Consider the following 20,705-nt stretch of genomic DNA (forward strand, 5'->3'; position numbering starts at 1 on the left):
TTACCTTACAGTACCTGGTATTCCTGGGCAGTCTCCCACTCAAGTACTAACCAGGCTCAACTCTGATGGTGGCGCATCGGGCGGCGCCGATCTCCGTTTCCGTAGCCCTCGGCCTCTCGCCTATTACATAGCTAGGGTTACAGTGGGGGGCTAGTCCTCTGGTAACCACGAGAGTTTAACTTCCCATGCACATCTGTATTGCAGCATGCCTTGCCAGATGGTAGTAGGTACCATTTTTATGATGGTCTTTGGTATGACCCGACCGTGAATAGAACTCACGATCTCCCGATCGAGAGGTGGACACGCTACCACTAGGCCACTAGTCGGTCACCTAGATTCATTACTAGCTCCTTATTAACCTCGCTTGCTTGGTCTTTACGGGAAAATATCAGACCGAGGCCCGGTCCGTACTGTCAAGACCTCGGTCTGATATTTTCCCGTAAAGACCAAGCAAGCAAGGTTAATAAGGAGTTTATTATCTGGCTTTTTTTATTTCCAAGATTAAAGCAGACAGATTATAATGAGGCGTGAGGCTGTTTTCAGTCACATCGTATTTGTAACGTAGTTGAGTCACGCATGCAGAATAAACGGCCGGAAGTTTCAAAACTGAACTTCTGTTTGCGGTTTCTGAACGCTCTTCGTTGCTCATTTCGTGAATAATTCGGGGACTCTTGCTTGTTCTTTTGCGTTTTGGCCGTTTTTGATTCCATTTTGATTTCTAATTAATCTTTTTTTTTTGTCGTTTTGTTTTTTGCAACATTGAAAGCCGTCGCCTTGGAAAGAAAGCCCGTAATCGCGCATGGGCATTATGGGAAAATACTGCCTGCAAAAGAACCAATCAGAGTGCACGATTTTACCGGAAGTAGCTCATACCATATAATTAAGAGTAATTTAGCACCGAGTCAGCTATAATCCATGTACGACAAGATTGTGTGGAATAACTGTTTTATTCTATTAGACTGGTACCAAAATTCAAAAAAGTGCTTATTTAAGGAGTTAAAGGCATTTTTGAGACAAAGTCGGCAAACAGTCTTATTTTGTCAATTTGGGTGTGCCGAATTCAAATCTGCAATATGCCGAGCTCTATCTGACCTCTGTTGACCTCTAGAGGTCATTGAACTTTGGGCCTGTAAACGTCTCAGCTGAACCCAGTTTCTCAGCTTTCTAAGGAATGAAATGTACTAAAATGATTAATGAAGTTAGCAAATGGCCTTGTTTGTTAAATGTTTGGGTGCTGAATTCAGTTTTCATTTGTAAAACGACATATGACCTCTGATAACCTCAAGGTCATTAAACTTGGCCTATAGGCCTACGCATTTAACGGCATTTTTAAACTGACTTTACTCCCCCAAAAAGAATATGAACAGACAAAAAACAAATAGAAAGGAACAAATACAGCATTAAATGCCAGTCCATGTACATGTGACTTACTTTTCACAATGAGAATGCCTCGGCGATCACCTTACATAACATTGCATTACATTTAGCGGTTATTGTTTATACAAAGCTACTGAAAAAAGGGCAGATTCAGCAGCATACAAAATGTGGGGGCATACAGGGTATACAGGTTAATAAGGGTTAGTATATATGAGAGTTTTTTTCTTTGTTGTTTGTTTTTTGTAAAGGCTTTACCCCGTTTAAAACAAAACAAACAGCAAAGAAAAAAACTCTCATATATACTAACCCTGATTAACCTGTATACCCTGTATGCCCCCACATTTTGTATGCTGCTGTAACAGATTTTAGCTGTTGATTCCACTTGACACAGTGACAAGCAATCAGATTTGCTGTTACATACAATATGTATCATGGACACTCACTGGTTGCCATGGCTCCCCTCAGCATATAAATACTGGCTGTGACGTCACCTCAGTACCAGTACGTGAGGATTGAGCCCACGGTAGGGTAGGTTACTCAAAGCACAGCACTGCACTGAAACTGTGAAAATAACGTAATGCAATAACACAGCTAAAATTATATTATACTTAAGAAGGTGGCAAACACATTGCACTTAACACAATGAGTCAAATTGGTTGTGTATTGTTGTTACATATTGATACGATAGTTAGCTACCTTAGCTCAAAGGCTAAGCTAATATTTGCTAACTTCTTCCCATGAAGCTGTGCCGAGAAACTGCTATATATGAACGTGACCAACCAGTGGGTTTCCTTGCTGTCTTACAGGCAATAAAAGTGCATTCAAACAGTGAGAAAGTGTCGGCCTTTGTCACAGAAACGCAACACAATGCAGACAGCGGTTACACTGCTGAATCTGTCCTTTTTTCAGTAGCTTTGTATAAACAATAACCGCTAAATGTAATGCAATGTTATGTAAGGTGATCGCTAGGCATTCTCATTGTGAAAAGTAAGTCACATGTACATGGACTGGCATTTAATGTTGTATTTGTTCCTTTCTATTTGTTTTTTGTCTGTTCATATTCTTTTTGGGGGAGTAAAGTCAGTTTAAAAATGCCGTTAAATGCATAGGCCTATAGGCCAAGTTTAATGACCTTGAGGTTATCAGAGGTCATATGTCGTTTTACAAATGAAAACTGAATTCAGCACCCAAACATTTAACAAACAAGGCCATTTGCTAACTTCATTAATCATTTTAGTACATTTCATTCCTTAGAAAGCTGAGAAACTGGGTTCAGCCGAGACGTTTACAGGCCCAAAGTTCAATGACCTCTAGAGGTCAACAGAGGTCAGATAGAGCTCGGCATATTGCAGATTTGAATTCGGCACACCCAAATTGACAAAATAAGACTGTTTGCCGACTTTGTCTCAAAAATGCCTTTGGGTGTCACAATTCTGGATTTTGGTACCAGTCTAATATCCACATTCACTGGATTTTGAAAAACAGAGGGTTTTTTTTGCAAATTCGATAAATAACTTTATACAAAACATCCAACACAATAATTTCCGCTTAGAATGTAAAAAAACCTGTTTGTATTTTGGGGAGTTTTGTTTTTTCGAGTAGTTTTTATTTCGTCCTCGCTTGGTTCAGCAACACGTGCCGCCATTTTGTTTTTCTCTACTCACAGTATATGAGTTGATATCCTAGTAGTAGAGTAACCAATCAGAGCGCATGATTGCTCATATCCAATGAATGTGGATAGAATAATATGAGATATACCATCTATAGGCTGCGTCACTTTATTTATTTATTTATTTATTTATTTTTGGTCACCCTTAAGGAGAGAGTGTGATCGTTACTGTATGCTCAAAACAAGAAGACACGACGGCTTTGTTAGCCAAAGTGCTGGATGGCGACCAAACGGCTGCGTCCCTCCTGGCCGAAGCCATCCATCAGAAGCTGCAGCTACAAGACAAACTTGCTGATGAGCTTCAGCTCCCTCTGAAACCAGAAGACTTGGCCATCTGGATCGACCCCATTGGTAATGAAAAGACTGGTGTTTGCGTTAATGTTGCTGGTTGGAGGGTTTGAATGTTGATATTGTGATTGATTACAGTGGACTGAGGAAACGCAGCCCATTGACCTTTTTATAAATACAAATAAAGCTCCATATAACCAAATATTGTCGATCCTTGTGCTGTTAATGCTCCTGTGCAGATGGTACAAGTCAGTATATTGAAGGGAAGGAGCAGGAGGTATCAGACGAAAAGTTTTGCTCCTCGGGTCTTCCATGCGCACTTGTTCTTATCGGCGTTTACCTGCGTGCCACCGGAGAGCCCATCATGGGGGTCGTCAATCAGCCATTTACACGCAGAGACTCAACAGGAAAGAGGCAAGTATCATGCATACATGACCACTGACTGGGTTATTAACCGTTAATGGTCATAAAGGTACACATAAATCTATCAGGGAATGCAAGATTTGTTCTTATTTAGCCAATATTTAACTCTGTAGAGGCTTTGCACCGTCATGTGACCCCCTCCCCATAGCAATGGTGAGCAATTCCAGCGTTATGGACGCGACACTTGAACTCAAAATGGCAACAAATGACCCAGTGCATGTTTTATTGTCTCCCAGTATTTAAACAGGTGTTGCATATTTTAAGGCTGTACCATACTGGAGAAGTGATAGAACAAGAACAATTCCCATAGTACATCTAGGGCATGCCAGAAAACGCCAATAAAAGATGCGTTATGGATGTGACAGAAAAAGTATCACTTTTCTTGGGTGACTGTACATTTTTATCAAACTCTGTGAAATTGTAAACCTAATGTCGAAATGGAGATATCCATTTGATAGAGGGGTCCAAGGTGAATATTAAAAAATCTTTGTTTAAAATATTTTGTATTTCATGCAGAGTTTCGGAAGGAAAAGTCAGCGTTATGGATGTGACGAAATTCGGTTATGGATGTGACGCGTCTGAAATAGACATGGCATATGTTTAGAAAATCAGCAATTTAACCACCATAACCCTTTGAAAAACTCTCTAAATATCAGCTAAAACTATCAAAGTTCTTAAATAATATTTAGGATGGCTATTGTTTTGCTGTTTTGTGGATTTTAGCATACATTTCTGTGGCTTGTGGCAATAATATAGAATTGTACATGATCATAGTTTATTTTAGCTTGGGTTTTACATTATAAGAAAGAAAGACTGACAGTGACATATTAGGTTGGTTACAAATTGGTTCAACTTATTCACATCTGTAAAATACAGGCCTAGGTGATATCTCTGGGAGTGGTTTTGATGTATTACATGTTGCTTTATTTTTGCATGGTGAGGTTGACATTTACATGGAATTGCCCTTGTAACTATGCTGCCATGACAGAAGGCACGCTTGTAGAGCTTCTTTCAGACGAGTTAGTTGTTATTGATCGGTGTGGGAAGGTTTTGGATGTCCAAATCGTTTTGAAGGAAACAAAGACATCAGATTTAAAAATAATTATTATTATTATTATTATACCCCCGCTCTGTCCGTCCGTATCTCCGTCCATCCAAAACACCCTTTTTCTCAGCAACCACAAATCATAGCCACTTGGTACCAAACTTCAGCTTGGGGTTCTATACCGTGTGTACAAAATTTTCATAACACTTTTCTCAGCAACTACAAATCACAAGTGCTTGATATTTGGTACCGAGCTTCAGCTTGGGGTTCTATACCATGTATACCATTTTCAGGTCTGTCGCACATCGACTTCCTGTTTACTGACAATGTATTTACGAACCATATAGCATGGATTTACAACATTTTTGTAACACTTTTCTCAGCAACTGCTTGATATTTGGTACCAAGCTTCAGCTTTGGGTTCTATACCGTGTGTACCGTGTTCAGGTCTGTTGTAGATCGACTTCCTGTTTACCGACTGAATGTATTTATGAACCATATAGCGTGGATTTATAAAATTTTCATAACACTTTTCTCAGCAACTACAAATCACAACTGCTTGATATTTGGTACCGAGCTTCAGTTTGAGGTTCTATACCGTGTATACCGTTTTCAGGTCTGTCGCACATCAACTTCCTGTTTACCGCCTGAATGTATTTATGAAACATATAGGGTGGATTTTGACGCTATTTCAAGAAGCAAAATGCTATTTCAAAATGAGAGTTTACCAGGATGCTGTTTGAGATCCCTGCGGCGAGACACTGCTCTTTACCTACTTGTTTCAGCGTTAATTATTTGTTGAAGTCAACATTCATAATGAGTGTCCTATTCCTTCGATTGCTTGCATTCTGATATAAGTGAGAGTGGGGGGGATACGTAAGTGAGCAGTAGCCCACAGTTGATCTTGTTTACCAAAAGTAATTCATCATCTGGGGGGAAAAAGCTCAAGAGATTTCAAAACACAGAAGGGAAAAATGGCTCGCAAACATTTGGCGGGACTCGGTGTTGAATAGAGAGGTCAAAAACCCTACGGTATACCGTACTCACTTCATTTCTACAAAGGTAAGAATTCCCCCCAAAAAATTAATTTCAGAACTGGATATGCTTTTTTTTTTTTTTTTTTTTTGTTGACATAAATCACTTACCAGGAATAGACATCCTTGTTTTTGTTTTCATCATTCAAATTCCTGCTTCAACTGCTTCTACATGCAAGCGGGCTTGACCCCAGCAAGCCATACAGTTGCAGTGGGCTGGTAATACACTACTGACATTTTTAACAGCTATCCAGGGTTTCTAAGGAGTTTCATTTAGTAGTTAACCTGAGTTATTTTTTAACAGGTAAACATGTCACGATGTATCATGCAACGATAAATCACGATACAAATTTATGATGATTTGAATTGATGAAATAATGTGTCATCTTAGTTTTTCCTCGCTGTAATTATGTTGACTAGACAGCAAAAGACACAATAACATACAATAGCAGGAATATGCATGACTTCACCTGAGATGGAAGTAGCACAGCTCTAATGCTGCGGGAGGGAACAGATCTAAAATGGGGGAAAAAGCTGTTGTGTGATTGACTGTACAAACAGATTTAACAAGAAATCCGAGCTCTCTTTTTAGACTGCTGAAAGATAAAGAGAAGAGAAGCAAATGGAGGCAGTAGAAATGTTCATAAAGGTTTATTAAGAAAAGGCCTATTTGTTATTAACTGTTTAATAAAAGGAATATTTTAGTTAAGAGGATGTTATATTTTACAACCCTGATTCCAAAAAAGTTGGGACAAAGTACAAATTGTAAATAAAAACGGAATGCAATAATTTACAAAACTCAAAAACTGATATTGTATTCACAATAGAACATAGACAACATATCAAATGTCGAAAGTGAGACATTTTGAAATTTCATGCCAAATATTGGCTCATTTGAAATTTCATGAAAGCAACACATCTTAAAAAAGTTGGGACTGGGGCAATAAGAGGCTGGAAAAGTTAAAGGTACAAAAAAGGAACAGCTGGAGGACCAAATTGCAACTCATTAGGTCAATTGGCAATAGGTCATTAACATGACTGGGTATAAAAAGAGCATCTTGGAGTGGCAGCAGCTCTCAGAAGTAAAGATGGGAAGAGGATCACCAATCCCCCTAATTCTGCGCCGACAAATAGTGGAGCAATATCAGAAAGGAGTTCGACAGTGTAAAATTGCAAAGAGTTTGAACATATCATCATCTACAGTGCATAATATCATCAAAAGATTCAGAGAATCTGGAAGAATCTCTGTGCGTAACGGTCAAGGCCGGAAAACCATACTGGGTGCCCGTGATCTTCGGGCCCTTAGACGGCACTGCATCACATACAGGCATGCTTCTGTATTGGAAATCACAAAATGGGCTCAGGAATATTTCCAGAGAACATTATCTGTGAACACAATTCACCGTGCCATCCGCCGTTGCCAGCTAAAACTCAATAGTTCAAAGAAGAAGCCGTATCTAAACATGATCCAGAAGCGCAGATGTCTTCTCTGGGCCAAGGCTCATTTAAAATGGACTGTGGCAAAGTGGAAAACTGTTCTGTGGTCAGACGAATCAAAATTTGAAGTTCTTTATGGAAATCAGGGACGCCGTGTCATTCGGACTAAAGAGGAGAAGGACGACCCAAGTTGTTATCAGCGCTCAGTTCAGAAGCCTGCATCTCTGATGGTATGGGGTTGCATTAGTGTGTGTGGCATGGGCAGCTTACACATCTGGAAAGACACCATCAATGCTGAAAGGTATATCCAGGTTCTAGAGCAACATATGCTCCCATCCAGACGACGTCTCTTTCAGGGAAGACCTTGCATTTTCCAACATGACAATGGCAAACCACATACTGCATCAATTACAGCATCATGGCTGCGTAGAAGAAGGGTCCGGGTACTGAACTGGCCAGCCTGCAGTCCAGATCTTTCACCCATAGAAAACATTTGGCGCATCATAAAACGGAAGATACGACAAAAAAGACCTAAGACAGTTGAGCAACTAGAATCCTACATTAGACAAGAATGGGTTAACATTCCTATCCCTAAACTTGAGCAACTTGTCTCCTCAGTCCCCAGACGTTTACAGACTGTTGTAAAGAGAAAAGGGGATGTCTCACAGTGGGAAACATGGCCTTGTCCCAACTTTTTTGAGATGTGTTGTCATGAAATTTAAAATCACCTAATTTTTCTCTTTAAATTATACATTTTCTCAGTTTAAACATTTGATATGTCATCTATGCTCTATTCTGAATAAAATATGGAATTTCGAAACTTCCACATCATTGCATTCCGTTTTTATTTACAATTTGTACTTTGTCCCAACTTTTTTGGAATTGGGGTTGTACTCCCACCTTTACAAATATGGGTAAATAATTATTGTTGGTTATTATCTCATCCGGCCGACAGGTGATGGGTTTATGCCATCATGGGTTGTCTGTCGTCGTCCACATTTCATGAAAATTGCTTCTTCTCTCTCAGTTCTTCACTGATTTTTATTCTTTTTGGCAGGAAGGTAGGTCTGTCTGGGGTGCATGTAGCTTCTACCCACATTTGCATAATAGCAATTAATAATGTAGATATGAAGTAATTAATCAATCCCTAATGAGCAGTTTCCACACAAATCGCTTCTTCTCCCTCAGTTCTTCACAGATTTAGATTTTTTCTGGCATGATAGTAGGGGTACTTAGAGTACATATAACTTGTACCCAGATTTGCTTAATTGCAATTATTAATGAAGTTATGGACTAATTAAGCCTTAATGAGCAACAAAAATCACTTCTTCTCGGTCAATTCCTCATCGTTTTGGAGTCTTTCTGGCAAATAGGTCGGTATTCCTAGGGTGTATATCGCTTCTATATATAGCTTGTGTATATAGTGTATATAGCTTGCAACATTTATTGCGCAAGGTGGCCCACTTTAGATCGTTCCTTCTGGAGTGAGCGACGCAATCACTGATGGTTTCATTAAGAAAATGAAAGAAAAGTTATTGGGGTTTTTTTTCCAAGAATGTTGTGGGAAAATCCCATCCTGAACCCAATATCATGAATTAAATCGGGTGAACTGTTACGTTCCTAGTAACAGCTAATTCACATGGACCTGCAAGGTGAATACACCAATGATCTGAGACTACTAATAAATGGGTTTTAAAAATCGTGTAGCTATTTAATAAGCATAATGTTTTTTTCTTGAAAGAGATGTTTATGTAGCCTTTTAGAAGGAGTCTTCAAGGAAAGTCTTCAGGGCGTTGCACTTTGTGGTTGCGCTTCTTTGTAACAGAACAAGCTGCATGTTTTTGTCTTCTGAACTTCAAGAGAGGAATAAAAGAGAGGATGTTGAGGGAAAGACTGTTTGTTTATAAGAGCACAGGAACTAACGTTCTTTTCAGAAACGGAACAGCATGAAATGTAACGATGAATGGATAAAAGTATGAGATTCTTTAATAAATAAATGTTGAGAGGGAAAAAAACCCTTCAGGATATATTATGTTGAAAATAATCAACAGAGGTACAGTGGTGCTTGAAAGTTTGTGAACCCTTTAGAATTTTCTATATTTCTGCATAAATATGACCTAAAACATCATCAGATTTTCACACAAGTCCTAAAAGTAGATAAAGAGAACCCAGTTAAACAAATGAGACAAAAATATTATACTTGGTCATTTATTAATTGAGGAAAATGATCCAATATTACATATCTGTGAGTGGCAAAAGTATGTGAACCTTTGCTTTCAGTATCTGGTGTGACCCCCTTGTGCAGCAATAACTGCAACTAAACGTTTGCGGTAACTGTTAATCAGTCCTGCACACCGGCTTGGAGGAATTTTAGCCCATTCCTCCGTATAGAACAGCTTCAACTCTGGGATGTTGGTGGGTTTCCTCACATGAACTGCTCGCTTCAGGTCCTTCCACAACATTTCGATTGGATTAAGGTCAGGACTTTGACTTGGCCATTCCAAAACATTAACTTTATTCTTCTTTACCCATTCTTTGGTAGAACGACTTGTGTGCTTAGGGTCGTTGTCTTGCTGCATGACCCACCTTCTCTTGAGATTCAGTTCATGGACAGATGTCCTGACATTTTCCTTTAGAATTCGCTGGTATAATTCAGAATTCATTGTTCCATCAATGATGGCAAGCCGTCCTGGCCCAGATGCAGCAAAACAGGCCCAAACCATGATACTACCACCACCATGTTTCACAGATGGGAGAAGGTTCTTATGCTGGAATGCAGGGTTTTCCTTTCTCCAAACAGAACGCTTCTCATTTAAACCAAAAAGTTCTATTTTGGTCTCATCTGTCCACAAAACATTTTTCCAATAGCCTTCTGGCTTGTCCACGTGATCTTTAGCAAACTGCAGACGAGCAGCAATGTTCTTTTTGGAGAGCAGTGGCTTTCTCCTTGCAACTCTGCCATGCACATCATTGTTGTTCAGTGTTCTCCTGATGGTGGACTCATGAACATTAACATTAGCCAGTGTGAGAGAGGCCTTCAGTTGCTTTGACATTACCCTGGGGTCCTTTGTGACCTCACTGACGATTACACACCTTCCTCTTGGAGTGATCTTTGTTGGTCAACCACTCCTGGTGAGGGGAACAATGGTCTTGAATTTCCTCCATTTGTACACAATCTGTCTGACTGTGGATTGGTGGAGTCCAAACTCTTTAGAGATGGTTTTGTAACCTTTTCCAGCCTGATGAGCATCAACAACGCTTTTTCTGAGGTCCTCAGAAATCTCCTTTGTTCGTGCCATGATCCACTTCCACAAACATGTGTTGTGAAGATCAGACTTTGATCGATCCCTGTTCTTTAAATAAAACGGGGTGCCCACTCACACCTGATTGTCATCCCATTGACTGAAAACACCTGACTCTAATTTCACCTTCAAATTAACTGCTAATCCGAGAGGTTCACATACTTTTGCCACTCACAGATGTGTAATATTGGACCATTTTCCTCAATAAATAAATGAGCAAGTATAATATTTTTGTCTCATTTGTTTAACTGGGTTCTCTTTATCTACTTTTAGGACTTGTGTGAAAATCTGATGATATTTTAGGTCATATTTATGCAGAAATATAGAACATTCTAAAGGGTTCACAAACTTTCAAGCACCACTGTATGGTTGGTAGTGATGTCATCACCATGTTGTGTGGTCATTTTTTTCAAACTAAAGACAATGGATATAAACTGCTGGGATATGATCCTACTGTAATTCCCCGAACAAGTGTATATGCACTACAAGCTAAAGACGTCTAAAATATGCAGGAAAAAATGATCGAATAATCCAGTTAGCTGTTTACATGATTGGGTTTTAGATATTAGTCAGATCGTGCAATAATCTAAATTGAATAATCGTGGCTCAGGTAAGAGAGTAGTTTCACAAAATCATGGTACGTACTGATAGCGACAGCATTCAGGCTTCAGTGTAACTCATCCCCAAACCATGTGTTGATGTTCATGGCTTTCAGGAAATTATTTTTTCTGAGTAATTGCACTCAGCTTGTATAACTGGATTTTCATTTCTGCAATAAAATCAGCTGGCATCATTGCACTGATTCAATAAAATACATTGATTTAGTTTTTGCCCGAACAAACACAGCAGATTATAGTCTCCGGTCACAATCAAGGAGATTATTACACAATACTTATATACAGTTGCAATCAGAAATATTCAACCCCCTCACCTCAAAAGACATCATAGCGATGTGGATGGAAGATAATGACAATAAATGACAAAACTTCATTAAACAACAAAAAAGTATTTATTGATACATATTTGAGTTATTTTGACAACAGAAGTTGACATAACTTTTTGTAGTTCAAATGAAAATGTAAATCTTTTAACACGTGCACTATTATTCAACCCCCAGCAGCTTCAGTACTTTGTGGAGCATCCTTTAGCTTTTATAACTTCTAACAAACGTTTTCAGTAAGTGCTGACAAGCTTCTTACACCTCTCGATTGGAATCTTTGCCCGTTCTTCACGTGCAGAAGCCTCGAGCTCAGTGATGTTTGATGGCTTCCGTGCTGCAACTGCCTTCTTTAAATCCCACGAAAGATTTTCAATCGGATTTAAATCTGGTGACTGAGAAGGCCACTCCAGGATCTTTTTCTCAACCAAGCTTTGGTTGATTTGGAGGTGTGCTTGGGATCATTGTCTTGTTGGAAAGTCCACTGATCGCCAAGGTTTAATTTGTCAACAGAAGGCATCACGTTCTTCTTTAAAATGGCCTGCTATTTCTGGGAATCCATGATGCCAGGTATACGATCAAGATTGCCAGTTCCTGCTGCACAAAAACAGCCCCACGTCATCAACGACCCACCTTCATGCTTGACTGTAGGGGTGGTCTTCTTCTGGTCATAAGCCTGGCCTTTCGCACACCAGACATACCGCTGGTCCATATGTCCAAACAGTTCTAGTTTGGTTTCATCAGTCCATAGAACGGTCTCCCAAAACTCTGTAGTCTTCTCCAAATTCCTCCTGGCATATTCTAGTTGACTTTTGATGTTCCTTGTGGTCAAGAGTGGAGTGCGTCTTGGAGTGCAGCCATGAAATCCTTGTTTATTCGGTGCATGTCTTATAGTTGCCACTGAAGCACTTGTACCAGCCTTCATCATGTCATCCTGTAGGTGTCTTGCACTCACATGGGGTTTTTTCTTAGTTGTCTTGACTAAGTGGCTAAGGGCCCTTGATGAAATTTTGGGCTTTCTTCTACGGCCAGGCAGGTTTGCAGCTGTTCCATACGTTTTAAACTTCCTTATAATGTTCCCAGTGGTCTCTTGGAATGTTTAATTTTTTTGGAAATCTTCTTATACCCAAGGCCCTTTACGTAGGTGTGATGAAATGATCTCCTCTCTCAGCTTTTGTGGAAGCTCCTTTGTCTTTCCCATGATTGCAACTGACCTTGAATACTTTCATGGGTGGGGTTTATATATGCATCAGAGCTGAAGCAAATGAAGGATCGTTATAGAGTTCCCAAAGGCTTAATTATGTTTCAACTCCACTTTAGACCATAAAAACCGTCAGAAAGCTTTAAAAACAACAATATTATATCAGGGTTGAATAATTGCGACATCGCGATCTGACCATAATATACTGTTGCACACAAATACTACATCATGCATTTTCGGTGTTGAGTTTATGTCTCACTCAACTCATAAAGAAGTCATCCAAAGCAGAATCTTGCTCTTTGAAAAAACTTTAATTGATAAATCCTTATAATCTTTGGGGGGTTGAATAGTTCTGATTCATACCCCTTGAACTTTTTCACATTTTTCCACCTTACAACCACGAACTTAAAAGTTTTTTATTGAGATTTTATGTGATAGACCAACACAGAGTAGCACATAATTGTGAAGTGAAACGAAAATTATAAAATGGTCTTCAAAATTTTAAACAAATAAAAATCTGAAAAATGTGGTGTGCATTAGTATTCAGCCCCCTGTACTCTGATGCCTCTAATTACAATCCAGTGCAATCAGTTGCCTTCAGAAGTCATCTAATTAGTTAATAGAGTCCTACTGTGTGTAATTTACTCTCAGTATAAATACACTTGTTCTGTGAAGGCCTCAGTGGTTTGTTAGAGAACACTGAAGAACAAACAGCATCATGAAGACCAAAGAACTCACCAGACAGGTCAGGGATAAAGTTCTGGAGAAGTTTAAAGCAGGGTTAGGTTATAAAAAAAAATATCCCAAGCTCTGAACATCTCAAGAAGCACTGTTCAATCCATCATTCAACTAGAAAAGCACTCAGAGCGCAGACCTCCGCCAAGAATCCTTTAAAAAAATCCGGGATCCAGAAGGTGATTCGGATCACCGCCAAAATTTAATGGATTATTACTTGTGCCCAGTCACACCTCCTGGAAAAAATTTCAGAGCAATCCGTTCATAACTTTTTCCGTAATGTTGCTAACAGACAAACCAACAAACCAACGCTACCGAAAACATAACCTCCTTGGCGGAGATAAAAATGGAAAAAGTATGGCACAACTGCAAACCTACCAAGACATGGCCGTCCACCTAAACTGACAGAGCGAGCAAGGAGAGCACTGGTCAGAGAAGCAGCCAAGAGGCCCATGATCACTCTGGAGGAGCTGCAGAAATCCACAGCTCAGGTGGGAGAATCTGTGCACAGGACAACTGTAAGTCGTACACTCCACAAATCTGGCCTTTTTGGAAGAGTGGCAAGAAGAAAGCCATTGTTGAAAGACAGGCATGAGAAGCCATGTAGGGGACACAGCAAACATGTGGAAGAAGGTGCTTTGGTCAGATGAGACCAAAGTTGAACTTTTTGGCCTAAATGCAAAGCGCTATGTGTGGTGGAAAACTAACACTGCTCATCACCCTGCACACACCATCCCCACTGTGAAACATGGTGGTGGCAGCATCATGCTATGGGGATGCTTTTCTTCAGCAGGGACAGGGAAGTTGGTCAGAGTTGATGGGAAGATGGATGGAGCTAAATACAGGGCAATCCTGGAAGAAAACCTGTTGGAGGCTGCGAAAGACTTGAGACTGGGAAGGAGATTCACCTTCCAGCAAGACAATGACCCTAAACATACAGCCAGAGCTACAATGGAATGGTTTAGATCAAAGAATATTCATGTGTTAGAATGGCCCAGTCAAAGTCCAGACCCATTGAGCATCTGTGGCAAGACTTGAAAATTGCTGTTCACAGACGCTCTCCATCCAATCTGGCTGAGCTTGAGCTATTTTGCAAAGAAGAATGGGCAAAAATTTCAGTGTCTAGATGTGCAAAGCTGGTAGAGACATACCACAAAAGATTTGCAGCTGTAATTGCAGCAAAAGGTGGCTCTACAAAGTATTGACACAGGGGGGCTGAATACTAACGCACATCACATTTTTCAGATTTTTATTTGTTTAAAATTTTGAAGACCATTTATCATTTTCATTTCACTTCACAATTATGTGCTACTCTGTGTTGGTCTATCACATAAAATCTCAATAAAAAAAACTTTTAAGTTCGTGGTTGTAAGGTGGAAAAATGTGAAAAAGTTCAAGGGGTATGAATACTTTTTCAAGGCACTGTATATGATGAGACATCAAAATGATGAAATAACAAATTATGTGGTAAACAAAAAACCAAATGTTTAATGTATTAGATTCTTCAAAGTAGCCAGCGTTTACCTTGATGACGCTTTGCACACTTTTGGCGTTATCTTCACCAGCTTCATGAGGTCGTCACCTGGAACGCTTTTTCAATTAATAGGGGTGTCTCGTCAAAAGGTAATTAGTGGACGAGTTTCTTGCTTCTTAATGCATTTTGAAATCATTAACTTGTAAATAATAAACATACAGTAAACAGTCCTATTTGACAACTGTAGTAATCCGTATGATATACAACCCCAATTCCAAAAAAGTTGGGACAAAGTACAAATTGTAAATAAAAACGGAATGCAATGATGTGGAAGTTTCAAAATTCCATATTTTATTCAGAATAGAACATAGATGACATATCAAATGTTTAAACTGAGAAAATGTATCATTTAAAGAGAAAAATTAGGTGATTTTAAATTTCATGACAACAACACATCTCAAAAAAGTTGGGACAAGGCCATGTTTCCCACTGTGAGACATCCCCTTTTCTCTTTACAACAGTCTGTAAACGTCTGGGGACTGAGGAGACAAGTTGCTCAAGTTTAGGGATAGGAATGTTAACCCATTCTTGTCTAATGTAGGATTCTAGTTGCTCAACTGTCTTAGGTCTTTTTTGTCGTATCTTCCGTTTTATGATGCGCCAAATGTTTTCTATGGGTGAAAGATCTGGACTGCAGGCTGGCCAGTTCAGTACCTGGACCCTTCTTCTACGCAGCCATGATGCTGTAATTGATGCAGTATGTGGTTTGGCATTGTCGTGTTGGAAAATGCAAGGTCTTCCCTGAAAGAGACGTCGTCTGGATGGGAGCATATGTTGCTCTCGAACCTGGATATACCTTTCAGCATTGATGGTGTCTTTCCAGATGTGTAAGCTGCCCATGCCACACGCACTAATGCAACCCCATACCATCAGAGATGCAGGCTTCTGAACTGGGCGCCGATAACAACTCGGGTCGTCCTTCTCCTCTTTAGTCCGAATGACACGGCGTCCCTGAGTTCCATAAAGAACTTCAAATTTTGATTCGTCTGACCACAGAACAGTTTTCCACTTTGCCACAGTCCATTTTAAATGAGCCTTGGCCCAGAGAAGACGTCTGCGCTTTTGGATCATGTTTAGATACGGCTTCTTCTTTGAACTATAGAGTTTTAGCTGGCAACGGCGGATGGCACGGTGAATTGTGTTCACAGATAATGTTCTCTGGAAATATTCCTGAGCCCATTTTGTGATTTCCAATACAGAAGCATGCCTGTATGTGATGCAGTGCCGTCTAAGGGCCCGAAGATCACGGGCACCCAGTATGGTTTTCCGGCCTTGACCCTTACGCACAGAGATTCTTCCAGTTTCTCTGAATCTTTTGATGATATTATGCACTGTAGATGATGATGTGTTCAAACTCTTTGCAATTTTACACTGTCAAACTCCTTTCTGATATTGCTCCACTATTTGTCGGCGCAGAATTAGGGGGATTGGTGATCCTCTTCCCATCTTTACTTCTGAGAGCCGCTGCCACTCCAAGATGCTCTTTTTATACCCAGTCATGTTAATGACCTATTACTAATTGACCTAATGAGTTGCAATTTGGTCCTCCAGCTGTTCCTTTTTTGTACTTTTAACTTTTCCAGCCTCTTATTGCCCCGTCCCAACTTTTTTGAGATGTGTTGCCGTCATGAAATTTCAAATGAGCCAATATTTGGCATGAAGTTTCAAAATGTCTCACTTTCGACATTTGATATGTTGTCTATGTTCTATTGTGAATACAATATCAGTTTTTGAGATTTGTAAATTATTGCATTCCGTTTTTATTTACAATTTGTACTTTGTCCCAACTTTTTTGGAATCGGGGTTGTAAACCACTCAAGTAAGGAAAAAGAAACGACATCCATCATTACTTTAAGACATGAAGTGACTTAATTCATAAAAATGAAAAAAATACTAGCGAATTAGAAGCCGTGTCCAAACTTTTGATTGGCCATGTGTATGTGCGTTAACATGGTGTTGTAGTAACTCTCTCACTCTCCTGCTTTTCATTTCTTTCAGGTGGCAGGGTCAGTACTTCTGGGGAGTCGCGTATGAAAACATCAACATGTGCTCCTTCACGCCCTGTCAGCGACCTGATGGGAAAAACCCCAACTCCCTCTCGGTGGTCCTGAGCTCCAGTGAGAAGCAGGAAGTGAAGGATGCTTTATCGCCGCTCTGTGACGGGGAGCTGACCTACGCCTCAGGGGCAGGGTATAAGATCCTGTGCGTCATTCAGGGCTTGGTGGATGTGTACATGCTCTCAGAGGGCAGCACCTATAAGTGGGACTCGTGCGCCCCTCATGCCATCCTGCGTGCCCTTGGAGGGGGCATCTGTGACCTCAGTCAGTGCCTTTCTGCTGTCAAGAACGGCAACAAGGACGTCAGGGCAGAACTGACCTATAATAACCCCCACGTTGGGGCTGAGGGGGCTGAGCAGTGGGCAAACCAGGGGGGGTTGGTGGCGTATTTGGACTCCGCAGTTCTAATCAGAGTAGTTGAGGCACTTGCCGATAAAATATGATTATTTTTGTTGATGATGTTGTTTTGTTAGGATGTTTATTTCAGGGCTGGGCTGGTTTTGTATCCTTTATTACATTTTGGTGCAATTTGTTGACACATTTACGTATACCATTATAGTTTTGGGGGTTTTTTTTGGTTGTTTGTTGTAGAATTATGGATGAGGCTGCCTAAGTAGACAACATTTTCAGCTCACATTAGCTGTAGGAGCGAACACTCGGTTTAAAAGCTTGCACCTAAGCTAGCAAACAAAACATCCCATGCATGAGGTGCTAAAACTTACGATACGCAGTAAAGCCTGATACTCAAACAATTCTAGTTGAAGAGTAAATGTAGTATTATGATCTCATAAGCTGAAATAAATTTAAGGAACTGTTATGATGTCACATCAGCACATGTCGACTAGTACGTGTATCCATTTTATATTAGATTAGATTATAATGCACACGGCTGCTGGTTCCTGTAGTGTGTGTGTGTGTGTGTGTGTATAGAAATATATATTCTATTCTATTATATAGGAACATTTTGTTATTGCAATGTGTTTATTCTAAAACCGCAACTCCAAGAGGGCCTGGGTAGTTAGTTGATTTACATATATACTGTATTTTATTATTACAATTACAGATACTGTTTATTAAATTAGCATCAAGTTCTTACAATTTCTATTGTAGTCAGTATGCAATATATTTTGTAATGTCCTGTACAGTTTAAGATGCCGATATCATTGTTATAAATATTAAAGATATATATTACTGTAACTTTTCTTATTGTTGTTGTTGCCCTTATTATCTGGTTGCAGTTTAATTCCGTTCATGTACACAGCTACACTTTTTTTTTCAAAAATACATTTACTTTCAGGATTGAGACCGAATAGATCAGATCAAATTCACGCAGTCATTTGTATGCATTTCTCATCTCATTATCTCTAGCCGCTTTATCCTGTTCTACAGGGTCGCAGGCGAGCTGGAGCCTATCCCAGCTGACTACGGACGAAAGGTGGGGTACACCCTGGACAAGTCGCCAGGTCATCACAGGGCTGACACATAGACACAGACAACCATTCACACTCACATTCACACCTACGCTCAATTTAGAGTCACCAGTTAACCTAACCTGCATGTCTTTGGACTGTGGGGGAAACCGGAGCACCCGGAGGAAACCCACGCGGACACGGGGAGAACATGCAAACTCCGCACAGAAAGGCCCTCGCCGGCCACTTGGCTCGAACCCGGACCTTCTTGCTGTGAGGCGACAGTGCTAACCACTACACCACCGTGCCACCCTTGTATGAATTTATTTTTCTAAAAATTCGAACTAAACCATGTGACTATTGTCACTAGTGATGTGTTGTTCACATTCACAACTGAGTCGACTCTTTGAATCAGCTCTTTTAGACTGACTTGCATGCATCAGCTGTTCATTTTTTTTCATCACGTGTTTTAGTAGTATTCTGAAAAGCCTGATGAATAGTTCAGTGCAGTAAGAATGAATAAACACCAAGCATCCAGAGCCACTGATTGGACAGTGATTGCATTTCATTGCGACACGACTGAACTGATGAAAGTGAAAAGCAATACCACAGAGAATTACATTCACTTCTGTTATCATTTAATTCTTTAAATTATTTGTTGATTGTTGATTTTTTTTTTTTTACCTGAGAGCAATGCAATGGTGTTGCTTTTCAGTGTGTAACATTTTCTACATGTTACTAATGAAATTCTATACAGTATAGTTACATGAAATGTGTGGCTTATACCACTAGATGGCAGAATAGCTGCATATTTACATCCAGGAGAGAACTATAAACTACATTACTGTGCTTGCACAATGGACATCACCTTAAACCATTACAGTACAAGAGCACACCTAATAATCTCTCTCTCTCAGTTTTTCCTTGCCACTGTCATCTCTGACTTGCTCATTAAAGTGCCATTCCACCATTGGATGTATTCTTTGGCATAAAATACAATATATTTTATGACAACATGACTAGACAGAGAAATCTTTTAGCTTCAAAATGATATATCAAACATAATTTTTTGACAACGACAAGTATATTAATTTTGCGACCAAAGTCACCTACCCTTTTAATTTCCGCGCGGTAGTGAAACGTGATGTCATCGGCAGGTTCCCCTTCTTGTGTACCACGTCACGTGTGACGTGGCACAGATTATCAGCAATGGCGGATAGAACGCGATTTCCACTTGTCGATTGCTGTGCCGATATTCACCATCGACCGTCTGCTTTGGGCATCACTTGCTATTTTCCTTCGCTTCTTTTCCGAAGCTGACAATCACGTTGTATCCGCCATGGCTGATAATCTGTGCCACGTCACACGTGACGTGGTACACAAGAAGGGGAACCTGCCGATGACATCACGTTTCACTACCGCGCGGAAATTAAAAGGGTAGGTGACTTAATATACTTGTCGTTGTCAAAAAATTATGTTTGATATATCATTTTGAAGCTAAAAGATTTCTCTGTCTAGTCATGTTGTCATAAAATATATTGTATTTTATGCCAAAAAAATACATCCAATGGTGGAATGGCACTTTAAGGATCAAATTTGAACTTATATTTCATATCTGAATTTCTGTAAAGCTGCTTTGTTGCAAAGTCCATTGTTAAAAGCAGAGGTGGACAGTAATGAAGCACATTTACTTGAGTACTGTACTTCAGTACACTTTTTGAGTATCTGTACTTTACTTGAGTATTGCGGGCGGCACAGTGGTGAAAGTGGTTAGCACGGCTGCCTCACAGCAAGAAGGTTCTGGGTTTGAGCCCAGCAGCTGGCGAGGGCCTTTCTGTGCGGAGTTTGCATGTTCTCCCCGTGTCTGCGTGGGTTTCCTCTGGGTGTTCCAGTTTCCCCCACAATCCAAAGACATGCGGTTAGGTTAATATGGGACGGCTTTGGGCTGAACTGCCCTTGAGCGAGGCACCTAACTCTCAACTGCTCCCTGGGTGCTGTTAGCATGGCTGCCCACTGCTCTGGGTATGTGTGTGTGCTCATTGCTCGCATGTGTGTGTTTACTGCTTTAGACGGGTTAAATGCGGAGAGGGGGCGGCACGGTGGTGTAGTGGTTAGCGCTATCGCCTCGCAGCAAGAAGGTCCGGGTTCGAGCCCCGTGGCCGGCGAGGGCCTTTCTGTGCGGAGTTTGCATGTTCTCCCCGTGTCCGCGTGGGTTTCCTCTGGGTGCTCCGGTTTCCCCCACAGTCCAAAGACATGC

General features: G+C 40.3%; 1 protein-coding gene across 1 annotated transcript in view; it reads left to right on the forward strand.

Moving 5' to 3' along the window:
• The window catches only part of inpp1 (inositol polyphosphate-1-phosphatase), a 33,475-nt gene extending 15,250 nt beyond the window's left edge, over positions 1-18,225 (forward strand). Inside the window, exons 4-6 of the mRNA XM_060909795.1 lie at positions 3,197-3,397; positions 3,574-3,748; positions 16,981-18,225. Coding sequence (XP_060765778.1) covers positions 3,197-3,397; positions 3,574-3,748; positions 16,981-17,482 — 878 coding nt within the window. The 3' untranslated portion in view covers positions 17,483-18,225. The remainder of the gene's footprint in view (positions 1-3,196; positions 3,398-3,573; positions 3,749-16,980) is intronic.
• Positions 18,226-20,705: the final 2,480 nt, after the last annotated feature.

Source organism: Neoarius graeffei, chromosome 26 (assembly GCF_027579695.1).
Source record: "Neoarius graeffei isolate fNeoGra1 chromosome 26, fNeoGra1.pri, whole genome shotgun sequence".
NCBI classification, from domain to species: Eukaryota; Metazoa; Chordata; class Actinopteri; order Siluriformes; family Ariidae; genus Neoarius; species Neoarius graeffei.